Below are 24,278 nucleotides of genomic sequence, written 5' to 3' on the forward strand. Positions count from 1 at the left end.
CCTGACTAATGAAAGTGGCCAGGTCTGTGGGAGCCCAGATGCTCAGATACAAGTAACCAACCAGGTCTTTTAAAAGGGATTGCTAAAAACATATTTTGCTCTTATGCTTCCAATAGCTCATAGTTAAACATTTTAAAGTGCATAAAACTAAATTGCATCAGCCAATTTTATATTAAAGGACTGTAGGTTGTCCAGTGGGGAAAAGGTCACTTAACAGAATGGAAATGTGAGAGATGGCCCAGCCTCCTAGAGCGGACTTTCTTGAAAACACTTACCAATAAAAGCCAAGTAACAGTTTAGGTTGGAATTCACCAAGAGTATGGGGAAGAACAGACATAAAGACAGTTTAGCTTATAAACACATTGTTCTCATCCCCTTTCTACCTCAAGTTCTCCTACCTCCTGCATCCACTGATTAATCTAAGGACATGGTCTCTCAGTCCCTAGGTGGTCACCTCTACTCCAGTTCAGTCACTAGTGCCCCGGCTACATGCTGGACTTTTCACTACCCAGAACTGTTCTTTCTATGAAATAATTTCAGATATCTCTGAGAACGCAACCTTCTGTGCCTTTAACCCTCTCACACGGCTACTCCTATCACTTGTCTTTGACCTTATCAGGACCTCCCCCGTTCCCTAATGCTGCTACCTATCACCCCCTCCTGTTTTAATTTCCTTCCTATCACCTGATAGCCTGGCTTACCACTCCTGATTGCTCTCATGTCCACTTGCTCAATTCCCTTTTTCAGCTGTCCTTCACTAAAACCACCTGATGAAACGCCACTCCAGATGAATGTAATTGCCTCCTCCTCCTTATCTTTTGCTGAGATGCTGCCCATTATAAGACAAAACTTGGAAAACTGTCAATATTATTGCCATTAACTTTATTATATCTAAACTTAACTGGGCCTGTGAGACCAAGAAATCCATTCATGCTTTCTCCATCAGCTTTCTTTTCTAGTCTCCACAACTTCACATCTAATTATCTTAGTTCAATCTTCTCACTCTCCTATTTACATACTCCCTTTTAGCAGATGAATTTGCTTAATACTTTAAAGAGAAGATAGAATCCATCAGACAGAAATTTTCTTAATTTCTTGTCCCCAAACCTACATCTTTGATATCATCTGTACTTATAATTTCTTCTGCTGAGGTCCCTTCTACCTAAGTCCAGTCCCTCTATATATTTCCTTCTAGTGGTTATATTCTTTCTTTGGTATCTTAATTTTCTCCCTCTCAACTGAATTCTACAATCAGCATTTTAATTAAGTTCAGGTTTCTTCAGGCTTAAAAAAAATGCTCTTAAGTCTAAATTCTTCTCCAGATACTGACCTACTTATGCCAAATTTCTTGAAAGGGTTGTCATTCTTACTCTCTTGTCCCTCTCATTTGTCAACCAAGTGCAATCTAATTTTTAATTGCAACCACTCAATTGAAACCACTATTGTAAAGATGAACAAATATTTCTGTACAAGATAGGAAATATTATATTGCTGAAATAAAGCAGTGAAACTACACAGTAGCTCGTAAAAGTATCTCCTTGTGACGGTTCCAATATAAATGATTGGGTAGATTGGGCAGCTTTGCTCCTCATGGTCATTCTGGACCAAATTTTGTTCCAAGTCATTGCTCCTACCTTCCCTGTTGCATCGCAGTCTGCATGACTGTAGCTGGATCACTGCCACATCTGGGTTCTAGCTGGCTGGGAGGGAGGAGACACATCCAGATGTATTCCATTCCAGACGTAAGGGTGGTAAGCAAGAATTCTATTCACAGTCCACCTGTGAGAACTTAATTCAGTTGGCCACACCTAACTACAAGGGAGGCTGGGACAGGCAATCAGTCTGCGTAGCCATTTGCCCGGGTATAGGTTCTATTACAATGAAGAAAGGGAACAGATTTTGGCATACATCTATTAGAATCTTCCAGAGTGACTATCTTCTTAGATCCAGTGGACCATTCTAATACTTATCTTTCTGACTTTTCTAAAGCATTTGCTACTGCTGATTTTCCTCATCTTCTTGAAATGCTATTTGCTTTTTGTTGCATGATTCTGAACTCTGGGCCTTTCTTGCCTTTTAAAAGATACTTCTTTTCCTCTCTCCTCTAGCAAAGGTGTTACTCAGAACTTGGACTGTTCTATTCCTACTTGACACACTTCTGCTTATCTTAGAGCTCTCATGGTTTCAGTCACCACATATATGCTGATAAATCCCTAAGTCCATATCTACAGCCCAGATACTTTGGTTGTATATGTATGTCTTGTCAATGGGTTTCAGCCCCAGGCAAGTTCACTCTTAATTCAATGAGACTGGAAAATGACAATGGAATGTTCTTGGGGTGAAAGGGTTTATACCTAGGTTTATTCTCATGGTAGCAGGTCAAGCAATAGAATCCCGTCCACCTCAGGGCAAGTCTGCATGCGATAAGCCGGTCTCTGTCTCCTGGCCTCTCTGCCCCTGCAGCCATCTCCGTCTTTGTCCTTGGAGCTGCCACCACTCCATCCTCTGCTTTCCTACAGCTGTGCAGCCCAGAGCACTAGGCAGACCTCTTAATATAGAGTCAGTAACAATGTATTGCTATTGGCCACATGTGTGCAGTGGGCAAACAGACCAGGGTCAGGGGAGAATCCTGGCCATAGAAACTTTCATTTTCTCTACAGTGTACAATCATACAAATATACACAGGCACTTGCACACACACACACACATAACATAGTCACTTACCGCAGTATTGGCATGTCCAACACTGACTTTACCTTTTTCCATTTCAATCTTTTTCCCCCCAGTGTTCCCTGTCACTGGGAATGATACCACTAGTCATCCAGCCGCCCAATGAATCCAGAGGTGTGTTAATCGCCCTTGAGTCTCTCCTCTTTTTCTCCCACATGCAACTCATCACTGGGTCATAATAGTTTTTATCGCCTACATATCTTTCTAATCATCCCTCTTCTCTCCATACACACTAACATTACCCTCATCCAGGTTACTGTCATCTTCTAACTTATCTCTCTGAGTCCAGTCATTGCCCTGAAATTGATTCTCCGTATGTGGGCCAAAATGATCTTTCAAAAATGCAAATGTGATCATGTTAATAAAACGTTTAAAATTCTAATTGTATCTTAATTGTCCTTAGGATACATTTGTATATGCATGATATAACCTATATAATCTTTTATATACTCACCTTGCTTTTTTCCCAGTCTCATTTTAAAATTCTCCCCTTCCATGGCTTACAGTTCGAAGGACACTTACCTTCTCTCTGTTCCTCACAATACCTGTCTGAAACAATCCTCCTTCTCCTGGCTCCTTCAGATTCCAACTTATAGTTTGTTCACTACCTTACGAAAGCTTTCACAGATGTCCAAAAATCTTGTTTAGATTTTTATTTTGTTTTTAATAGGCACTTAACTAGCACTTACTAGCTACTTGGAAAATATTAACTCATTAGATACCTATAATAATGATCCTAGGTGATAAATACATTTATGTCCCTATTTTATAGGTGAGGAAACAGAGGCACATAACTGGCCCATGACTGCAGAGATTGAGTGGCATAGCCAGGATTCTAATACAGACATTTTAGTGTCTGTGACGCTGTTTTGGTGTCCAGAATCCATGTCCATAGCCACTATGGAATGCTTTCTCCTAGATATAAGGCATGCCTCCTACGTATTTCTGTCCTATGTGTAGATTGTGCCATATTTTAATTACTTATCTTCCAACTTTTCTAGCCTGTGAATTCTACATAGACAAGGATTAACTCTATGTATGCCATGTCCTTAAACATGTATGTGAAAATATAAATAAGTGAAAAAAGTAATGATGTCGCTAACTATGGTTGGTTGACCTCAACAAGTATTCACAAGAGCAGGGGAGAGAATACATTTGTAATTACTCAAGAAATGGCCTGAATAATATATTATTTCTTTATCACAGGACATTTAAATGGATTCTTGTCAAACATTCAAAACAGCCATAATTAAATGCACTGTGTGGATCTTGTTTGGATCTTGATTCAAACAGACTAGTACAAAATATTTGAAGGAATTACTGCTTAATTTGTTGATTGTGATAGTGGTATTCCAGTTAGATTTTAAAAGTCCTTCCCTATACTTAGTGAAGTATTTGAAAGTAAAAACATGTGATGTCTGGAATCGGCTTCAGAATATTCCGGATGTATTCATGAATTTCTTGTTCAAAGAGGGACTGTCTTAATGAAAATAATTCATGGAGACACATGGTGGCGCTGCAGGATAAGATGAAAACAGTACTGGGGCTGGTCCTGAGGGCTCCATTATTCAGGACACAACACAGGACCCACTGAACAGAGAAGTAAAGGGCTTTATCTACAGAGCTGCTGCAGGCTATATGCACTCCAGGAGCTTCCTGTCTTTTTTTAAATCAGAGCTTTAGCTTCTAAAATTAGGTATTTTTCCGCACATAAGAGGTTGCCTGAAACCATGGAAATCAGAGGAGCGCTCTCTCTGCGGAAAAGGCAAGTTTTGATTTTCTTTGTTTTGCTGGGGTTGTCTCAGGAGAGTCTTGAATCTGGGCGTTATTCTGTGGCAGAGGAAACAGACGTTGGCTCTTCTGTGGCCAATCTGGCAAGGGATCTAGGGCTTGGAGTGGAGGAATTGTCCTCACGGGAGGCCCGGGTAGTGTCTGATGATAATAAAAAGCATTTGCACCTTGATTTTCTGACTGGGAACCTGCTCCTGAATGAGAAACTGGACCGAGAAGAGCTGTGTGGCTCCACCGAGCCCTGTGTGCTCTATTTTCAGGTGTTACTGCAAAACCCTTTACAATTTTTCCGGGCTGAGCTGCACATCAAAGACATAAATGATCACTCCCCCACATTCCTGGACAAGGAAATATCTTTGAAAATATCAGAAGGTACCACTATCGGAACCACATTCCTAATGGAAAGTGCTCAAGATTTAGACATAGGAAGCAATGGTCTCCAAAACTATACAATTAGCCCCAATTCTCATTTCTATATTAAAATTCAAGACGGTATTGATGGAAAGATATACCCAGAACTGGTCTTGAAGAGAACATTAGATCATGAGATGGAGCCTGAGGTCAGATTAACACTCACAGCACTGGATGGTGGTTCCCCACCCAGGTCTGGGACAACGTTGATTCACATCGAGGTCTTGGATATCAATGACAATGTCCCAGCGTTTTCTCAGAGGCTCTATGAGGTGCAGGTTCTGGAGGACAAACCTGTTGGCTCCTGGATTATCACCATCTCTGCTAAGGATTTGGACGCAGGATATTATGGAAAAATAGTTTACACATTTTTCCATGTGTCTGAAGATATTCGTAAAACATTTGAAATCAACCCAACATCTGGGGAAGTTCGTTTGAGATCAAGCTTGGATTTTGAAGTAATACAGTCCTACTATGTAAATATTCAGGCAACAGACGGTGGTGGACTTTCAGAAAAATGCACTCTTCTGATTAAAGTAATGGATGTAAACGACAATGCACCAGAAGTAACCCTGTCATCAGTTACACACAGAATTCCAGAGAATGTCCCAGAGACCCTTGTTGCTGTTTTCAGTGTTCGAGACCAAGACTCTGGGGACAACGGGAGGGTGGTTTGCTCCATTCAAGATGATCTCCCCTTTCTCCTGAAACCCACATTCAAGAACTTTTACACCCTAGTAACAGAGAGACCGCTGGACAGAGAGAGCCAAGCCGAGTACAACATCACCATCACCGTCACCGACCTGGGGACACCCAGGCTGAAGAGCGAGCACAGCATCCCCGTGCAGGTGGCCGACGTCAACGACAACGCCCCGGCCTTCAGCCAAAGCGCCTACACCCTGTGGGTCCGCGAGAACAACAGCCCCGCCCTGCACATCGGCAGCGTGAGCGCCACCGACGCGGACTCGGGCGCCAACGCGCAGGTCACCTACTCGCTGCTGCCGCCCGGCGACGCGCGCCTGCCGCTGGCCTCGCTGGTGTCCATCAACGCGGACACCGGGCAGCTGTTCGCGCTGAGGCCCCTGGATTTCGAGGCGCTGCGCGCCTTCGAGTTCGGCGTGGGCGCGGCCGACGGCGGCTCGCCGGCGCTGAGCAGCCGGGCGCTGGTGCGCGTGCAGGTGCTGGACGCCAACGACAACGCGCCCGTCGTGCTGTACCCGCCGCAGAACGGCTCTGCGCCCTGCACCGAGCTGGTGCCGCGCGCGGCCGACGCGGGCTACCTGGTGAGCAAGGTGGTGGCGGTGGACGGCGACTCGGGCCAGAACGCCTGGCTGTCGTACCAGCTGCTCAGGGCCACGGAGCCCGGGCTGTTCGGCGTGTGGGCGCCCAGCGGCGAGGTGCGCACGGCCCGGCTGCTGAGCGAGCGCGACGCGCCCAGGCACAGGCTGGCGGTGCTGGTGCGCGACCACGGCGAGCCGCCGCTGTCGGCCACCGTCACGCTGCACGTGCTGCTGGTGGACGGCTTCTCGCAGCCCCACCTGCCGCGGGCCGAGGCGGCGGCCGAGCAGGCACGGGCCGAGCCGCTCACCGTGTCCTTGGTGGTGGCCCTGGCGGCGGTGTCGTCGCTCTTCCTGCTGTCGGTGCTGGGCGTCGTGGCGGCGCGGCTGTGCGCGAGGGCCCGGGCGGCGTCTGGGGGTGGCTGCTCGGGGCCCGGGGGCGGCCTTGCGGGCCACGTGGTGGACGTGAGCGGCGGCGGGACGCTGTGCCAGGCCTACCGCTATGAGGTGTGTCTGACGGGAAGTACTGGGACAAATGAGTTTAAATTCCTGAAGCCTGCTGTTCCCAGTCTTCCAGTCCATGACACTGGTGGGACTATGGGGGAAAATGAGAACTTTAGAAATAGCTTTGGATTCAACATTCAATAAAATAATTTAAACTTGAATATTTTGTTATTCTTGACACATTGTGGATTCTTTTAGTCAATCTGTAATGGATTTTGGGTTGTAGTGTAATTTCATGCATTATCATTGCTCTCACTCTCACAGTTGCTTTAAAAATATTGGAGTTTTTTTGTGTGTGGTTATAATGGCATGGAAATATGTGTGTTCTTTTTCTATTTTTTGATCAGAATGTTGTATTAGCAGAGCTATTGCTTATTTATTTATGTAACATGGCGTTATACAAGACAAAGTCATTAAATATTTGGAGGTCCCAACTGAACTATTAAGAGCAAACACCAAAATATATATATAATTTACTGGTTGACATTTCATCAAAGCATACAGGAAAATTTTTAATGCTTTTGGATCTGGGTTGAAAGTATATTGAATTTCACTGCAATATTCTGTTTGGATATTTTCATCATAAAGGGTGAAAAATGTTTCCTCTCTATATTCAGTATTAGGGTACTTTATTCATTTACTTTTTTTATATAGTTCTTTTGAATAATTCACTTCCTGACACGAAGTAAAAGTGGCCACATCAGAAAGTATTGATTTTTTAAGTAATTTTCTTTGTTGTTATTGATACTATTGTGGAGGAGGAGACTTACAAAGTTCTGGGCCTTGATATTGCTATTTGTTTTCTTCGAAATTTACCACGTGTGCTAGTTTGAGGTGTATTATTTTGTTGTTTATCACTTAACTGTAATGTATTTCATGGTATCATCCAGAGTAAAGTAACCCTTCATTAAACAGGTAAAACTTATAAAAATTGAAATGAAAATTCAATCTGTGATAGAAATGAATTAGGTTCATTTTCCTTTTGGTTTTTAAGAGTAAATATAAAAACCCTTAATACTTTGTGGCCTCTCTCAGATATCTACAAAGAAGGAATCGGTCTGTATTTATGATGTATAGATGCCTCATGGTTGTTACAAATTATGTCTCCAGTCTGTAAGTGGACAGTTCAATGGAGGATCATAGAGAGGTAGAGATTTTGATAGCTAAAATGTAGTGTGGATACAGAGCTTGTGTGCATATGTATTTCTGTAAGTTCTTTAATAAATTAAATATTGCAGAGCAGATGATATAGTAAAATGGAATTTAATTTGATGTTATTAAATGGGTGAAACAAATTACAATTTCCTTAGTTATCTTTTTTTATTTCATGCCATTTTTACTGGTTTTATTTTGTGTTGCAACAGATAGTTACTAGTTGTGAGAATTTCAGTTAGATAAACATTATACAATAAAATCCTGAAAAAGGAGGTTTGGGCCCACCTTATCACTCAGAGTCATAAGAAGTGAATCCTGTGCCTTTTATGTAATAAAAATACGACTAGACAACCGAATATCCTATTTGAATAATTCAGGAACAAACTTGTAGACTATAAGTTTGATAGAACAGAATTGAGGGTCAGATCCTTTTACGTAAGAGAAGTTGGTCATGCTAGAGGAAGTGTCAAAACCACTGGTTAAGTGTGAGGCTGATTACTTAGTAAATGTTATTGGGAAAATTAGCTTACTATATATGGAAACAAAATCCTTATCCCATGCCATATAAAAATTAACTTCATATGGATCTAAGAGGTGAATTTGATATATTTTAATTGGAAGAAATGTAAAATATTGGTAAAAATACGTTTATTACCTTATTGCTGTTTTGAGTTTCTTAAACAAGGCTTTAGAAGAACAGACAATAAAGAAAAAAATTGACAGGCATTACTACCTCAACACTAGAGGATAGCACAGACAAGATAGCAGATGACAGACAAGGAGAAGCCACTTGCAGCATTTTTTTTCTTATTCAACAAGGTTTTATTAAGAATTCATATGAAGGAACTAATAAACATTGCCCAAATAATAATGGCAGCAACATTCGTAAGTATATATTTCCTTACATATTTACTTTATTATATATATATTTATTTATTGGTATCATTAATATACAATTACATGAGCAACATTTTGGTTACTAGATTCCCCCCATTATCAAGTCCCCACCACATACCCAATTACAGTCACTGTCTATCAGCATAGCAAGATGCTATAGAGTCACTACTTGTCTTCTCTGTGCTATACCGCCTTCCCCATGCCCCACCCCCTACATTATGTGTTTTAATCATAATGCCCCTTTTCCCCTCTTGTCCCACCCTTCCCACCCACCCTCCCCAGTCCCTTTCCCTTTGGTAACTGTTAGTCCATTCTTGGGTTCTGTGAATCTGCTGCTGTTTTGTTCCTTCAGTTTTTGCTTTGTTCTTATACTCCACAGATGAGTGGAATCATTTGGTACTTGTCTTTCTCTGCCTGGCTTATTTCACTGAGCATAATACCCTCTAGCTCTATACATGTTGTTGCAAATGGTAGGATTTGTTTTCTTCTTATGGCTGAATAAAATTCCATTGTGTATATGTATCACATCTTCTTTATCCATTCGTCTACTGATGGACACTTAGGTTGCTTCCATTTCTTAGCTATTGTAAATAGTGCTGCAATAAACATGGGGGTGCATATGTCTTTTTGAATCAGGGATCTTGTTTTCTTTGGGTAAATTCCTAGGCGTGGAATTCCTGGGTCCAATGGTATTTCTGTTTTTAGTTTTTTGAGGAACCTCCATACTGCTTTCCACAATGGTTGCCCACCAGCAGTGTAGGAGGGTTCCCCTTTCTCCATATCCTCGCCATCATTTGTTGTTGTTTGTCTTTTGGATGTTGGCCTTCCTAACTGGTGTGAGGTGGTATCTCATTGTGGTTTTAATTTGCATTTCTCTGATGATGAGCGATGTGGAGCATCTTTTCATGTGCCTGTTGGCCATCTATATTTCCTCTTTGGAGAACTGTCTGTTCAAATCCTCTGCCCATTTTTTAATTGGATTATTTCCTTTTTGTATGTTTAAGTGCATGAGCTCTTTGTATATTTTGGATGTCAACCCCTTATCAGATATGTCATTTATGAATATATTCTCCCATACTGTAGGATGCCTTTTTGTTCTACTGATGGTGTCCTTTGCTATGTAGAAGCTTTTTAGTTTGATGTTTAGCTTGGTCATTTTTGCTTTTGTTTCCCTTGCCCAGGGAAATATATTCATGAAGAAGTTGCTCATGTTAATATTCAAGAGAGTTTTGCCTATGTTTTCTTCTAAGAGTTTTGTGGTTTCCACTTGCAGCATTTTAACTGGGAAGAATTAATACTCAGATTATTCAAATAACTCTTGCAGATCACAAAAATAAAAATGTCAGGAGAGCCAAGAAGATTTTTTTCCTTAAAGGACAAAAGGAAAAGGAAATTCAAAAAAGGGGAAAACAGTCTGAAAAGAACATGAAGTAATTAATGCTCAACCTCATTAGTTTGTGAAAAGTGCACTAACAGACAACAGCACTTTATACCCATAGCATTAGTGTAAGATGAGAAATGTGGCAGTATCAGGTGGGACAATGGGAAATCTCATGTACAGACCACTTTGACATATTTTTTATGGTGTTTAGGGATATTTTGTCTGTATATACCCTATGAGCCAGCAATTCTGCTTTGGGGTATATAAGCCAGAAAACTTATTACACAGCTTCACAAATTAAATGCATAAGAATGCTCATCTTGTAAGCAAAGAATACAAATCCACCAGTAAAGCAATTGATGAATAAAATGTGGAACATGTTTTTGAGGAGTTCAGTGCAGTGACCAAAAGGAGTGGGTGGACGAGGTACGCATACAACCACATTGGTATACCCCAAACGTTTTAACAGAAAGGAGACTGAGATTTACATATGTGCATATGTATCCCTATAACATATAATATATAATATCTTACATTTGTAGAAATATACAAATATATAAATAAACATTAGGAGGAGAGAAGGGACAGATGTAAGAAAGAAGGTATGTGGGGGTTTTTAGGAGAATAGGGGTTCAGAGAGAAGTGTGAGGTATACAGTGTCAGTGACAGAAATTGTCTCTTCCAAGAAGTTGTTTAAATTGATTGCAGCATTATAGAGTTGATTTAATATTGACCAGTTGAAGCTGGCAAAAAATACATATTTTTTCTCTGTCCTCTTGAACAAATCAATTGCCCATACCACATGAAAGCTAAAAGCTTACTTGTGATTTTGAGACATAATATCCTTGAGATTTTACATTTTTAATAAGAATAGTACATAGATCAACACTTCCACTGAAAACAATTAGTTAATAAGACAGTGATATATTGTCATATCACAGTTAATGTTTGAAGTAACCTAAAGAAATAAATGCGCCCCAAATCTGCTTGTTCCCTGGGAACACTTGGAATCCTGGGAAATGCAGACCTCTATTTTGATGATTTATAAAAGAAGAGAGGAAATCAAAGTCTAACAAACAGACGTTTATAGAAGACCCTAGCATTAATGATATGCATCCCTAAGAAGTACACCTTTAGGGTGAAAGTAAACTGGAAATGGATGATCCCGTGTGTGAAACTTCAGCTTTCAACTTGATGTTTAGCACTGAACTTCATTTAAGGTGATCATTGACAGGTTGTGCTCCCAGAGCCTAATAAAACCAAATGCAAACCTTCTAAGAAAGAAGGCGTATTCGTCCTAAGCCTAGAATTATTCATATAAAAATTTTTATGTTCTTAATTTAAACACAAAGACAATTGCACACACAAGGAAATATGACACCATGAGTGAGAGCCAGCAGAAAATAAAAGAACATAGAAATTAACTTGCAAATACTTCAAATACTAGAATTATTAGACACAGTCTATAATATGCCTACCACTTTAATTGAAATAAAAGTTATAATTGAAGATATACAGGGAACAAGAAGCTATAAAATGTGTTCTAATATAATAACAGATTAGAAAAGTACCAAATAGAACTCCTAGAATTGAAGAAGTATGATAATAAAAATTTTAAACTGAATGAAAGGTTTAATAGAAAATTAGACATACCCTAATAAAGAATTTTTGGAGTGAAAGATAGGTCAGAATATAATTTATCCACAATGCAGCTCAGAGCTTATAAACTGAAAAACACGGAGGAGATGGTTAGAAACACAGGACAGAGTAAAAGTGTTTAAGCAGAAGGACAGATGAGAAAAACTGGATTAAAAGTAATAATTGAAAAAATAGTGGCTGGAATTTTTCCAGAATTGATTAAATGTAAATGCACAGATTCAAGAGATCCAAATAAACCTAACAGGTTAAATAAAAGATAACCATGCCTGGAAACATCACTGTGAAATTTCAGAAAGACAGAGAGAAAGAAATCTTTTGATGAGGAAAAGAAAGGCATAGGAACAAGGCATTTAATCTCGAAACACAAGACAGATAGACAGCTATGTTCTATGTTGACAATTTCTCAACAGTAGCATTGGAAGCTGAAAGAAAGTAAGAGATCTTTAAAGTGCTGAAAGATACTGGCAAACTTTCCTGCTTAAATAGTCTTTGCACATTAAGGTCATCAAATGAGGCAATCAAATCAAGTAGATATGAGTTTAGTTTTAGATTAATCAAGATCATGGGATAGAAGTGATATAGTGGTGTAAAGACATTTTATCTCTCAAAAATAACTTATAGTTTTCCTTTGCCCATCCCTTGCCACAATTTTGAGTCCAGGAGTTTGACCTCTGTTTCTAGTCTTTTTTAGAATTCTAGTGACATTCACTTTTACTCTGGTCTGGTCATCTATGACCACGGCCACTTTATGGAGTTGGTAGTTTCTTAAGCTGCATCATTCTGAAATCACAAATCCAAATGCATTTCTCTAAATCTACAGTTTATATTCTTTCTCAAAGGGCTTCAATCACCATTTATACCAATAAATCCCAACTTCGTCTCTGTATCACAAATCTCTTCCCCCAATTTTGTTTATAAATGGAAGATCATTTGTTAATTATTTATATGGATGTTCTATGGGTGCCTCACACTCAACATGTTGGAAATTAAAAATTTCCCTTTCTTCAAAACTAAACATCCCCCATTCCATACCTGTTCCTCTCTTCTTCCTGTGTTTACTCTATCAGTTAACAGCACCAACAGTCATTCAATTCCCAAAGCCTGAAATAAAGTACATTTACCTTCACTTTCTTACTCTACTCTATCACCTAATCCATGTATGACTACTTTTATAGTTGATGCCAATATCATCTCTTACCTGTATTACTGCAACAACTTCTAAACAAGTCTTACTCCTTTCTAATTTATTCTCAACTTTGAAACAGGATGGTTTTTCAAAAAATAAAAACATGATAATATCCTTTAATAATCTTGATGTAGAGTCCAAATGCCTTGGCATGACTTACAAAATATTTGCTTACCTCAACTCTCATCATGTCTTTCCTCTTGCTCTATGGCTCACCCATACCGATCCTATTTAAGTTCTTTCAAAATACTCATCTTGAATTGGAACAATCATGTTCTTAGTTTGTCTGGAAATTTTATCTCACATCCAGTTTGTTTGGATTGCTCATACTTGTTTTTTATATATCAATTTAAAATACACTTTTTCCAAAAAATCTTTTCCTGTACTTCCAAATTCTGGTTAGATGACCCTCATCTGTGCTCTTACAGTAGCATGAACTTTGGCTATCATGGTAGTAATTATGTTTTATTTTAAATGTGTGATCAATTTTATGCCTCCATCTTTCAGGACAGAAAGTATGTTTGTTCACCACTCTATCCCTAACACTACCATTTCCAGTACAAAGTATATGCTTAGTAAATATTTGCTGAACAAATTAGTCAATGGATGAATAAAATATTTAGAATTATATCTTTGGAAGGCCTGGGTCTGCAAAATGGAATTCTTTCCCACAACTAAACTGGGGTCTACTTTGTTAGACTTATTTAAAATGTTCTCAGAAACTGAACATATATTACTTTATTCACTACTGTTGAGCATTTACTTTCTAATACTGCTAGGTAAATTTCCTATGAAGTATCCCTAAATAAAGGGTACCATTTAGCCTGCCTGAAATGTCCAGCCTCTCCCAACAAACAGCTATCTCCATGTCCCAGGTTCAGTTTCAAGTGCATGACCTTATTCTTAGTTTTCTTCTCAGAAATTTTGCTGATAGCTAGAGAAGACTAAGACTTCTGGTTCCCATTTCATTTGTCCTGGGAACCTTTTGCTCACTAAACCAATTACATAAAAGAGTCCCCTTAAATGTATTACATTATCTTCATAGAGATATCATAATGTATTTGAGGTTGGGACTCTATCTTAAATATGCTTTTTGTATCTGCCGCAGCTCTAGTGGACTGTCGTCTATTGTGTTAAAGACTGAATAGTACAGTAATAGGATCACATGTCACAAAAAAAATGCAACTCAGAAAATAAAACAGGAATAGAGGAGAAAACACAATTTAAATTCCTCAACAAACACACAAGGTAAATTAGTATTTTGTCTCAAATTTATTTGACTTTGTTTAAAATCTGAGAATCTGCAGTCGCGTGGTGGCGCTGCAGGATAAGAAGGGGATATTTTCGTAACATCAAATGCTCTGGTTTCCATTAACCAGTGGGACTGAGAGCGCTTGGAGAAGCAGGGGGGAAGAAGGACTCTTTCATGAGAAAGCTAAGGAGCCAACGACACCCTCGAGACAGGATGTACAAGGCTATAGATTCCCAAAAGTCCAGGCTGATAGATGAGAGAAGCAACTCCCAGAGCTGTTTGAGATTGAGTTGAAATATTTCCGCTGAAAGACGTTTGGCTAAGGAGCCATGGAACCGGGAGAGGGGAGCCCTCAGCAGATAAGGCAAGTGCTGATTTTCTTTGTTTTCCTGGGAGGGTCTGTGGTGTGTTCAGAGACCTGGCACTATTCTGTGGCAGAGGAAACGGAGATCGGCTCTTTTATAGCCAATGTGGTGAAAGACATAGGTTTGGACGTGGAAGACCTGGCCACTCGGAGGGCCAGAGTCATCTTTGACGACTATAAATCTTATTTGCGATTGGATTGGCAGACTGGCAACTTGTTTTTAAATGAGCGACTGGACCGGGAAGCCCTTTGTGAACCCACTGAGCCATGTATATTGCATTTTCAGGTATTATGTGAAAATCCTTTGCAATTTTTTCAGGCTGAGCTTTGGGTCAAAGATATAAATGATCACACTCCCACATTCCTAGACAAGCATATACTTCTGAAAATATCAGAAGGTACTGCTCCAGGGACCTCCTTCCAAATGGATGGTGCTCAGGACTTGGATGTAGGAAAGAATGGTGTCCAAAACTACACATTAAGCCCCAACCCTCATTTCCACCTTAAATTACAAGAAAATGATAAGGGCAGAAAATACCCAGAGCTGTTACTGAACCAATCACTGGATCGAGAAAAGGAGCCTGAGCTTAGATTAATGCTGACAGCCTTGGACGGCGGGTCTCCTCCCAGGTCCGGGACGGCGCTGGTTCGTGTTTTGGTGTTAGATATCAATGACAATGCTCCGAAGTTTGAGAGGCCTGTCTATGAGATTCAGGTACCAGAAAACAGTCCTTTGGACTCCTTGGTCCTCAAGCTGTCTGCAACAGATTTAGATGCAGGAATAAACGGAGACCTATCTTACTCGTTTTCCCACGTCTCAAGGGAAATACAGAAAACATTTGAAATGCATCCAATTTCTGGTGAAATTCATTTAAAAGCGCTTCTGGATTTTGAGTTGGTTCAGTCTTATACAATAAATGTTCAGGCTATTGACGGTGGAAGCCTTTCGGGAAAATCAACAATTCTAGTTCGGGTTGTAGATGTGAATGACAACCCACCAGGAATACTCATGACATCTCTTACCAGCCCCATAACAGAAAATTCGTCGCCTGAGGTGGTGGTCGCTGTTTTTAGCGTACGAGACCAAGACTCTGGGGACAACGGGAGGGTAGTTTGCTCCATTCAAGATGATCTCCCCTTTCTGCTGAAACCCACATTCAAGAACTTTTACACCCTAGTGACAGAGAGCCCCCTGGACAGAGAGAGCCAAGCCGAGTACAACATCACCATCACCGTCACCGACCTGGGGACACCCAGGCTGAAGAGCCAGCACAGCATCTCCGTGCAGGTCGCCGACGTCAACGACAACGCCCCGGCCTTCAGCCAAAGCGCCTACACCCTGTGGGTCCGCGAGAACAACAGCCCCGCCCTGCACATCGGCAGCGTGAGCGCCACCGACCCGGACTCGGGCGCCAACGCGCGGGTCACCTACTCGCTGCTGCCGCCCGGCGACGCGCGCCTGCCGCTGGCCTCGCTGGTGTCCATCAACGCGGACACCGGGCAGCTGTTCGCGCTGAGGCCCCTGGATTTCGAGGCGCTGCGCGCCTTCGAGTTCGGCGTGGGCGCGGCCGACGGCGGCTCGCCGGCGCTGAGCAGCCGGGCGCTGGTGCGCGTGCAGGTGCTGGACGCCAACGACAACGCGCCCGTCGTGCTGTACCCGCCGCAGAACGGCTCTGCGCCCTGCACCGAGCTGGTGCCGCGCGCGGCCGACGCGGGCTACCTGGTGAGCAAGGTGGTGGCGGTGGACGGCGACTCGGGCCAGAACGCCTGGCTGTCGTACCAGCTGCTCAGGGCCACGGAGCCCGGGCTGTTCGGCGTGTGGGCGCCCAGCGGCGAGGTGCGCACGGCCCGGCTGCTGAGCGAGCGCGACGCGCCCAGGCACAGGCTGGCGGTGCTGGTGCGCGACCACGGCGAGCCGCCGCTGTCGGCCACCGTCACGCTGCACGTGCTGCTGGTGGACGGCTTCTCGCAGCCCCACCTGCCGCGGGCCGAGGCGGCGGCCGAGCAGGCGCGGGCCGAGCCGCTCACCGTGTCCTTGGTGGTGGCCCTGGCGGCGGTGTCGTCGCTCTTCCTGCTGTCGGTGCTGGGCGTCGTGGCGGCGCGGCTGTGCGCGAGGGCCCGGGCGGCGTCTGGGGGTGGCTGCTCAGGGCCCGGGGGCGGCCTTGCGGGCCACCTGGTGGACGTGAGCGGCGGCGGGACGCTGTGCCAGGCCTACCGCTATGAGGTGTGCGTGTCGGGAGGCTCGGGAACCGGCGAGTTCAAGTTCCTTAAACCGGTTTTTCCCAGCCTCCAGCCCCAGGACGCTGAAAGGGAGGAAAACCACACCTTTATGAATGGCTTTGGTTTCAATTAGGGATATGATTCTATTGCAAAGCTTTTAGAATAAGTATTATTTGTTTATAAAATTTATTGATTGTAATGTAAGCTTTTTTATTTGGGTGACTTCATTTTACTTGAATTTTCAGAAATTTCAGTAATTTGTCTATTTTCTGCTTTTCTTTATGCTTTAAAAAAAACCGAAAAGAGCTAGAATTTGCCTAGCCTTTCTTCCAAAATGCAACCTAAGTAATTTAGATATATGGCATTTTCCCTTCAAGCTTAATTGCACACTGGGCCCAGTCATATATTCTCTGGGTATTCTGTGCTCTAGATCCTCTCATCAAAAGTTTTTATATGTCTGATACTATTATTTTAGAGGAAAATGAATGGTATGAACAAAAGCATGCATAGTTTTTAAGATGTTATTTTAGATTTTTTAGAAAACATATAATCAATCTTTGCGTTCTATTTTTTCCTGTCAATTATTTCAGTCTTTTTCTGCATTTCAGCATTTTTCTTATAAATGTTTTGTTAACTGGTGGATGTTGTTGTATTGGATATATAAGGCATATATCCCGCCCACACTTCTTGTATTAGAACTTCCTGGTAGTACCCAAAAGAAGTCTTTTTGAAAGTTTACTTTATCAAATTTGTTTCACTGTGTAGAGGAAAATATTCTAAAATAACATGTCAATAGAATTTTGAAAGTTTACGCTACTTTTCTTTGCCTCTCCTGGCCATTTTTGATTGGCCCAGTGGTAGATTCCTGATTAAAGCGGAATCATCACATTTTCCAAACCCCTCACTTTGCAATTAAGAGTCATTTATCTGGTTTTTTTTCCCCTTGATTACTTTAACTAGGAAAAAAATGTTAAACTTGGAGGTAAACACGTTTGTGCCTGTGTGGGCTGGCAATACAGAAAGTCATTAAGAAAGGAAGGAAAGGAGGAAGGAAGGGAAGGGGGAGTAAAAGTAAGAAGGAAGAAGCGAGTAGAGGCTGAGGAAGCCTAAGGAAGAGTAGAGTCTGAGACCGCTGCTTGTTTCTAGCCCTGCCGGTCCCGATTCCAGGTGTTCCCAAGTCTAATGGTCCTTGACTTCTCCAGTAAGATTCCTGTTTCCTAATATTAAAACTCCTTTTACCTATCCTGGGGAGAAGGGCTCTTTTCAAAACAAGAGAAACAGGAAAGACATATGCTATCTTAAGGACTCAATTAGACTATATACCATCAAACCAGGGTCTTTTATTGTGAATATCTAATATTAACTCAGTCAACATGCCAGCTTGGAGATAATCTGTACTATAGAGACTGTTATTACAAAATTTAATTTTTAAATAGTTTAATTATTTCAACAACAAAAATTGCTACAAAGGTTTTATGGTTAACAGGTTTCCCTCCATTATTTTATGTGCCCCAGGATCAGGTTTAAAAGGTAACACTGAAATTGTTATTGTTTGGTTGTCTTTACCTCGTACCCTCCTTGGCACTTCTTTCTTTTAAAAATGATTTACTGAATTCAGTATGAACAGAACTATTTTATTATTTGATATAAAATCTTCAGGACTTATACACAATCTAATTTATAGATCATATGGCTTGATTCATGATTCATTAATAGTAATATTATTTGATTGACACATATTCTATTACTAGACAGCCTCATGAAAAAGTGTTCATGCTTCCACCCAAGACTAAGCTTAAAATTTTCTCCTCAGAAGAGAAAATTTATCTGAGAGTTGCAAATGAAAAACTAATTTTTACCCATTTGCTTACTAACATTAGGTACCAGCTTCTATCCATTAATATTTAAAAATGTGTGGGCATTAAGGGCACATTTTCTTGGACATTTAGTTCCATAATAAGGAGTTGGGATCCATAACCAAATCCTTCCATGAGGAAAATTATCTATCAGATTTTAACCATGACTAGCATGTTTTTATATTTTGAAAGTTTACTTTATCAAATTTGTTTCACTGTATAGAGGAAAACATTCTAAAACAGAACATCAGTTTGAGTGATCTGTACCTTAATAGAATTAAACCAATATGCAACACAATTTTTATACTTGGCTCAGTTAGCCGGATAACTGGAATGCAAGAATACATGAGTGCCTGTTATTTAAATACTATTATTAAAATATTGGCTAAAGTTTAGTGCAATTGGGGAGGCCCCATGTCCCCCACCCCAAGACGTTTATCCTGTCCTTAGGAGTACATTTACTTACATTAGGTACCAGCTTCTATCCATTAATATTTAAAAATGTATGGGCATTAAGGGCACACCCTAGTTCCAATCTAGGGTGTCAGGATCCCAGGCTACCCAAAAGCGATATGTCAATTGCTTGCAAAAAATGAATTTCAATCTTTCCTACTTGGGAATAAGTTTAACCTGCTGTTTCAGATGAATCTAACTTTTTTACTTACATGTTTTATTTTTTATTTTAACTTCAGCCTATTTTTGTGATCTTGACTATCCCACTTTTCAAAATCTCAGTGAATCTCAGCATCAACATATACATATCTTAGTTTTAGTAATAAATGTAGAGATTTTTACAAATTGTTTTTGATTGAACAAGTCATATAACATGCTCACGGAGGTATAGAGACATTCCCCTTCGAAATTATTTACAGATAAGTTAACTACAACCCCTTAAACTGTCTATTGAGTTTGCACAACAGACTAGTTCTAGCTGGTTTATCACTTATGTTTGTACTGCTGAAACATGAGTGAATTTCTTAGACTCTGATAGCAATGTGTTAAGAATTTAACTGTGTATATCCTTTCCTTACTTTTCTATTTGATTTTCTCTGAGAGCACAAACTGTACAACAGAGTATACATTATACTGTAAACTCCATGAAGTCAGAGAAGGAATCTGTATTCCCAGCATTTAGTACAGTGCCTGACATATAATATGAAATCAATAAGTATTTGTTGAATAAACATAGTTAGCTTTGCTCTTGCATCATTTCCTGAAGAGTCTGGCACCATTTCCACATTCACAGGCTGAGGGAGAAATAAAAGTTATCGTTTTTATTTGTGAACCATCCATATATAATCCGTGGTTTGTGTAAGTACGAGCATTAATCTAAATAAATGAGACTACATTTGTAGCATTTTCAGACGACGAGGTTTAAGTACAACACATGGTGGCGCTGTAAGCTAAGGCTGAGAAAAACAGCTGCGGAAGGTTACTGTTCCGGCAGTCATACACACAGATCTACGTAAAAGAAGAGGTTTCCTAACTGCAATACCTTTCGGCAAGGATTGACTCTCGAGGCGGACTGCTTACAGACACAACACAGGGGCCAGGCCCTGAAGCTTTTTGGCGTTGGAGAAATGGAGGCGGAAGAAGAGCACTTTCCTAGACTAAGGCAAGTTCTTCTCTTTGTTTTGCTGGCTCAGGTTTGCGCGGAGCAGGAAGATTATAGCATAGCGGAAGAAACCGAGAGTGGTTCTTTTGTGGCGAATCTAGCAAAGGACACAGGGCTAGGGATAAGAGAGTTGTCCTGGCGCAGGGCTCGAGTCATTTTTAACAATAATAAAAAACATTTTCAGCTGAACCTTCAGACCGGAGATTTAGAAGTAAATGAGAAACTGGATAGGGAAGAACTGTGTGGCTCCACTGAGCCATGTGTGTTGCAATTTCAGGTGTTACTGGAAGAACCTTTGGAAATATATAAATTTAAGCTTTTGGTCAGTGACATAAATGACAATTCCCCCGTGTTCCCAGAAGCAGAAATGATTTTGAAAATTATGGAAAATACTCTTCCAGGGACTGTGTTTCCCCTGAAAAATGCACAAGATTTGGACGTAGGCATCAATAATGTTCAAAACTACACCATCTACCCCAACTCTCATTTCCATGTTCTTACCCGCAATGGTAGTGAGGGCAGAAAATACCCGGAGCTGGTTCTGGACAAAGCCCTAGATCGAGAGGAGCAGCCTGAGATCAGGTTAACTCTCACGGCAGTAGATGGTGGAGCTCCTCCCCAAACTGGGACCGCCCTGGTCCTCATTGACGTCCTGGACATCAACGACAATGCCCCTGAGTTTGCCCAGCCACTCTATCACGTGCAGATCCTGGAAAACAGTCCTCTGGGATCCCTTATTGTCACTGTTTCCGCTAGAGATATAGACACTGGAATAAACGGTGAAGTGTTCTACTCGTTTTTTTATGGAGATGAAGAGATTACTAGGACGTTTGCGCTTAGCGAACTCACAGGAGAAATTAAAATAATTAAGAAACTAGATTTTGAAAAAACTATGTCATATGAAGTGGATATCAAGGCCTCTGATGGGGCAGGTCTCTCTGGAAAATGCAAAGTCATAATACAGGTAGTGGATGTAAACGACAATACCCCAGAACTGAAGATGGCTACACTGAGAAGCTCCATCCCTGAAAATTCCCCAGAGACCACCATAGCTCTATTCACTATTCTAGACCGAGACTCTGGAGAAAATGGGAAGACGGTTTGTTCCCTCCAGGAAGATGTTCCGTTCCTTCTAAAACCTTCCGTTGAGAATTTCTACAAGCTGGTAACAGAGGGACCCCTGGACAGAGAGAGCCAAGCCGAGTACAACATCACCATCACTGTCACCGACCTGGGGACACCCAGGCTGAAGAGCCAGCACAGCATCTCCGTGCAGGTGGCCGACGTCAACGACAACGCCCCGGCCTTCAGCCAAAGCGCCTACACCCTGTGGGTCCGCGAGAACAACGGCCCCGCCCTGCACATCGGCAGCGTGAGCGCCACCGACGCGGACTCGGGCGCCAACGCGCGGGTCACCTACTCGCTGCTGCCGCCCGGCGACGCGCGCCTGCCGCTGGCCTCGCTGGTGTCCATCAACGCGGACACCGGGCAGCTGTTCGCGCTGAGGCCCCTGGATTTCGAGGCGCTGCGCGCCTTCGAGTTCGGCGTGGGCGCGGCCGACGGCGGCTCGCCGGCGCTGAGCAGCCAGGCGCTGGTGCGCGTGCAGGTGCTGGACGCCAACGACAACGCGCCCGTCGTGCTGTACCCGCCGCAGAACGGCTCTGCGCCCTGCACCGAGCTGGTGCCGCGCGCGGCCGACGCGGGCTACCTGGTGAGCAAGGTGGTGGCGGTGGACGGCGACTCGGGCCAGAACGCCTGGCTGTCGTACCAGCTGCTCAGGGCCACGGAGCCCGGGCTGTTCGGCGTGTGGGCGCCCAGCGGCGAGGTGCGCACGGCCCGGCTGCTGAGCGAGCGCGACGCGCCCAGGCACAGGCTGGCGGTGCTGGTGCGCGACCACGGCGAGCCGCCGCTGTCGGCCACCGTCACGCTGCACGTGCTGCTGGTGGACGGCTTCTCGCAGCCCCACCTGCCGCGGGCCGAGGCGGCGGCCGAGCAGGCGCGGGCCGAGCCGCTCACCGTGTCCTTGGTGGTGGCCCTGGCGGCGGTGTCGTCGCTCTTCCTGCTGTCGGTGCTGGGCGTCGTGGCGGCGCGGCTGTGCGCGAGGGCCCGGGCGGCGTCTGGGGGTGGCTGCTCGGGGCCCGGGGGCGGCCTTGCGGGCCACGTGGTGGACGTGAGCGGCGGCGGGACGCTGTGCCAGGCCTACCGCTATGAGGTGTGCGTGTCGGGAGGCTCGGGAACCGGCGAGTTTAAGTTTCTGAAGTCCCATCCCTCCTACTATCAGGCGTCTGTGAATGATGTGGGGGAAAACTCAAACTTTGTAAAAGGCTTTGGATTTAATTCGGAATTTGCTGATTTTTCTGAACGTTCAGGTTGAAGCTTAGTTATTTCTAAATATACTAAATAAACATTACCTTTCTTGGTCTGCAAAGAATTTCTTGGTGTTTTGCTCATTTTATTTTCCCAGTTAAGATTAGAATTTTTTAAATATATGCTCATATTTACTCCCTTTTTAGCAGTTTTGTTTTGATGGAGACAAGGAACGTTCAACTGTACTTACTACATTACTGAAAAGTCAAGTATTTGTTCAACTTACCAACTGTTCATCATTAAGCATTCTTGATTTGAGGATGACCTCAGCCCCATTCTCTGATTGTTGTCCAGAAACCTTTTCTAAATTTTAATGTTATTACCTGTAAGACACGCATGATACTAGTATAATGAATGATTAGCATATCTTGTTTGATACTGTCTACCTTTGTTAAATTTTTAAATGGAGAAATGTCTGCAAAAATTGCATGTTTTTGTTTCACAGTGGCATTAAGTGGAAAAGACTATAATTTCTCCCATACTTAAAGAATTTTCCCCTTTATGTCAACCTTCAATAAATCATATACATGAATACTATTGAAAGGTTATTATATTATTTTAAGATATTTAAATCTAATTAAATAATCTATTTAAATAATACATCCTTTTTGTGTGTGTGTATAGACCACCGCCTTTTCCTGGAGAGTTCTCTCTTCAGTAGAAGTGTACTTTCACAGCCATGTTTATTTTATATGTTATATTTTATACTCCTGCAATTTTAGATGATCAGACAAGGTAGTAGACTTTGCTAATCGAAGATGAGCCAATTTGATTCTCTCTGCTTAAAAAATGGCTTTATAAACTAGACTATATAATAGTCTCTCTGTTAGGAACTTAACAAGAAAGTGATATGTTGGCTAAATACATGGAAAGAAACACAGAAAGTCAACCCATTTAGAGACAAGAAGGAAGGAGATGCCTGAAGAGTACTCTTGTAGATTTTCCAGTTCCCCTCAAGTCAGCTTTCTCCCTTGGGTTTCTGGAAACAAGTATGTGCTCTTTTAATAAGTCTCCCTTTAATTGAGAGTGGGGTTTTCCCTCTTATTAAATGCATATTTAGATATTCTTTTATGAATTGAACCTTACTACTAAAGTTTTAAAAATTGTGTTTTCCCAGTAGTATAATAATACTTAGGATTAAAATGTTGCGGAATATTAATAGTCTGTAGGGGGCAAGCCTAAGATTTTGTTAGAATGTGTAGTGTTGAGAAGAATTGATGGATTTTTTCAAATTGTACGGTTTTTGGAATGTTTAACAGAAATTCTTAGGAAATCCTACTATATAAGAAAGTTTTTGAATATCATTAGTGTCATAATAGCATTGGTGTGAAATAAATTTGACAATGTAAAGTGGCTTCTAAAAGAAATATATACCGTATCCATATGCTCATGATAGCCTGGTTGGGTTTTTCTGTGGTGCTCTTTTTGTTTTAGAATGTCTCCCTTTGCTTAGGGGAAGCCAGGGTATTGTGCCATTTAATGAAAAACATTTTAGATTGTGCTGAATTATTTCAAATTACTATTCAAAAGAGCATGGAAAATAGCTATTTGGAAGCATGGTGTCTTGTTTACCCAGTTCATATAATGAACTAGGATCTCAGGGGAAAAAGGGG

General features: G+C 42.0%; 4 protein-coding genes across 4 annotated transcripts in view; all 4 read left to right on the forward strand.

The window, feature by feature from the left end:
- LOC118917732 (protocadherin beta-5-like) overlaps positions 1-24,278 on the forward strand; it is an 82,756-nt gene that overhangs the window by 48,667 nt on the left and 9,811 nt on the right. The gene's annotated exons all lie outside the window — the stretch shown is intronic.
- LOC118917787 (protocadherin beta-14-like) lies at positions 3,223-6,874 on the forward strand. The gene has a single exon (XM_036895979.2). It carries the CDS (start codon positions 4,461-4,463, stop codon positions 6,855-6,857), a length of 2,397 nt encoding a protein of 798 aa, XP_036751874.2. The 5' UTR covers positions 3,223-4,460; the 3' UTR covers positions 6,858-6,874.
- On the forward strand, positions 14,388-17,466 carry LOC118917753 (protocadherin beta-18-like). Its single transcript, XM_036895886.2, has one exon. It carries the CDS (start codon positions 14,573-14,575, stop codon positions 16,958-16,960), a length of 2,388 nt encoding a protein of 795 aa, XP_036751781.2. The 5' UTR covers positions 14,388-14,572; the 3' UTR covers positions 16,961-17,466.
- LOC118917740 (protocadherin beta-15-like) lies at positions 20,128-23,149 on the forward strand. Its single transcript, XM_036895861.2, has one exon. The coding sequence runs from the start codon at positions 20,264-20,266 to the stop codon at positions 22,670-22,672; it is 2,409 nt and encodes an 802-aa protein (XP_036751756.2). The 5' UTR covers positions 20,128-20,263; the 3' UTR covers positions 22,673-23,149.

This window comes from Manis pentadactyla, chromosome 13, assembly GCF_030020395.1.
Source record: "Manis pentadactyla isolate mManPen7 chromosome 13, mManPen7.hap1, whole genome shotgun sequence".
Lineage (NCBI taxonomy): Eukaryota > Metazoa > Chordata > Mammalia > Pholidota > Manidae > Manis > Manis pentadactyla.

Excerpts from the sequence above, each read along its gene's own strand:
- LOC118917740 (XM_036895861.2), top strand. The coding sequence starts at position 20,264 with ATGGAGGCGGAAGAAGAGCACTTTCCTAGACTAAGGCAAGTTCTTCTC.
- LOC118917753 (XM_036895886.2), top strand. The coding sequence starts at position 14,573 with ATGGAACCGGGAGAGGGGAGCCCTCAGCAGATAAGGCAAGTGCTGATT.
- LOC118917787 (XM_036895979.2), top strand. The coding sequence starts at position 4,461 with ATGGAAATCAGAGGAGCGCTCTCTCTGCGGAAAAGGCAAGTTTTGATT.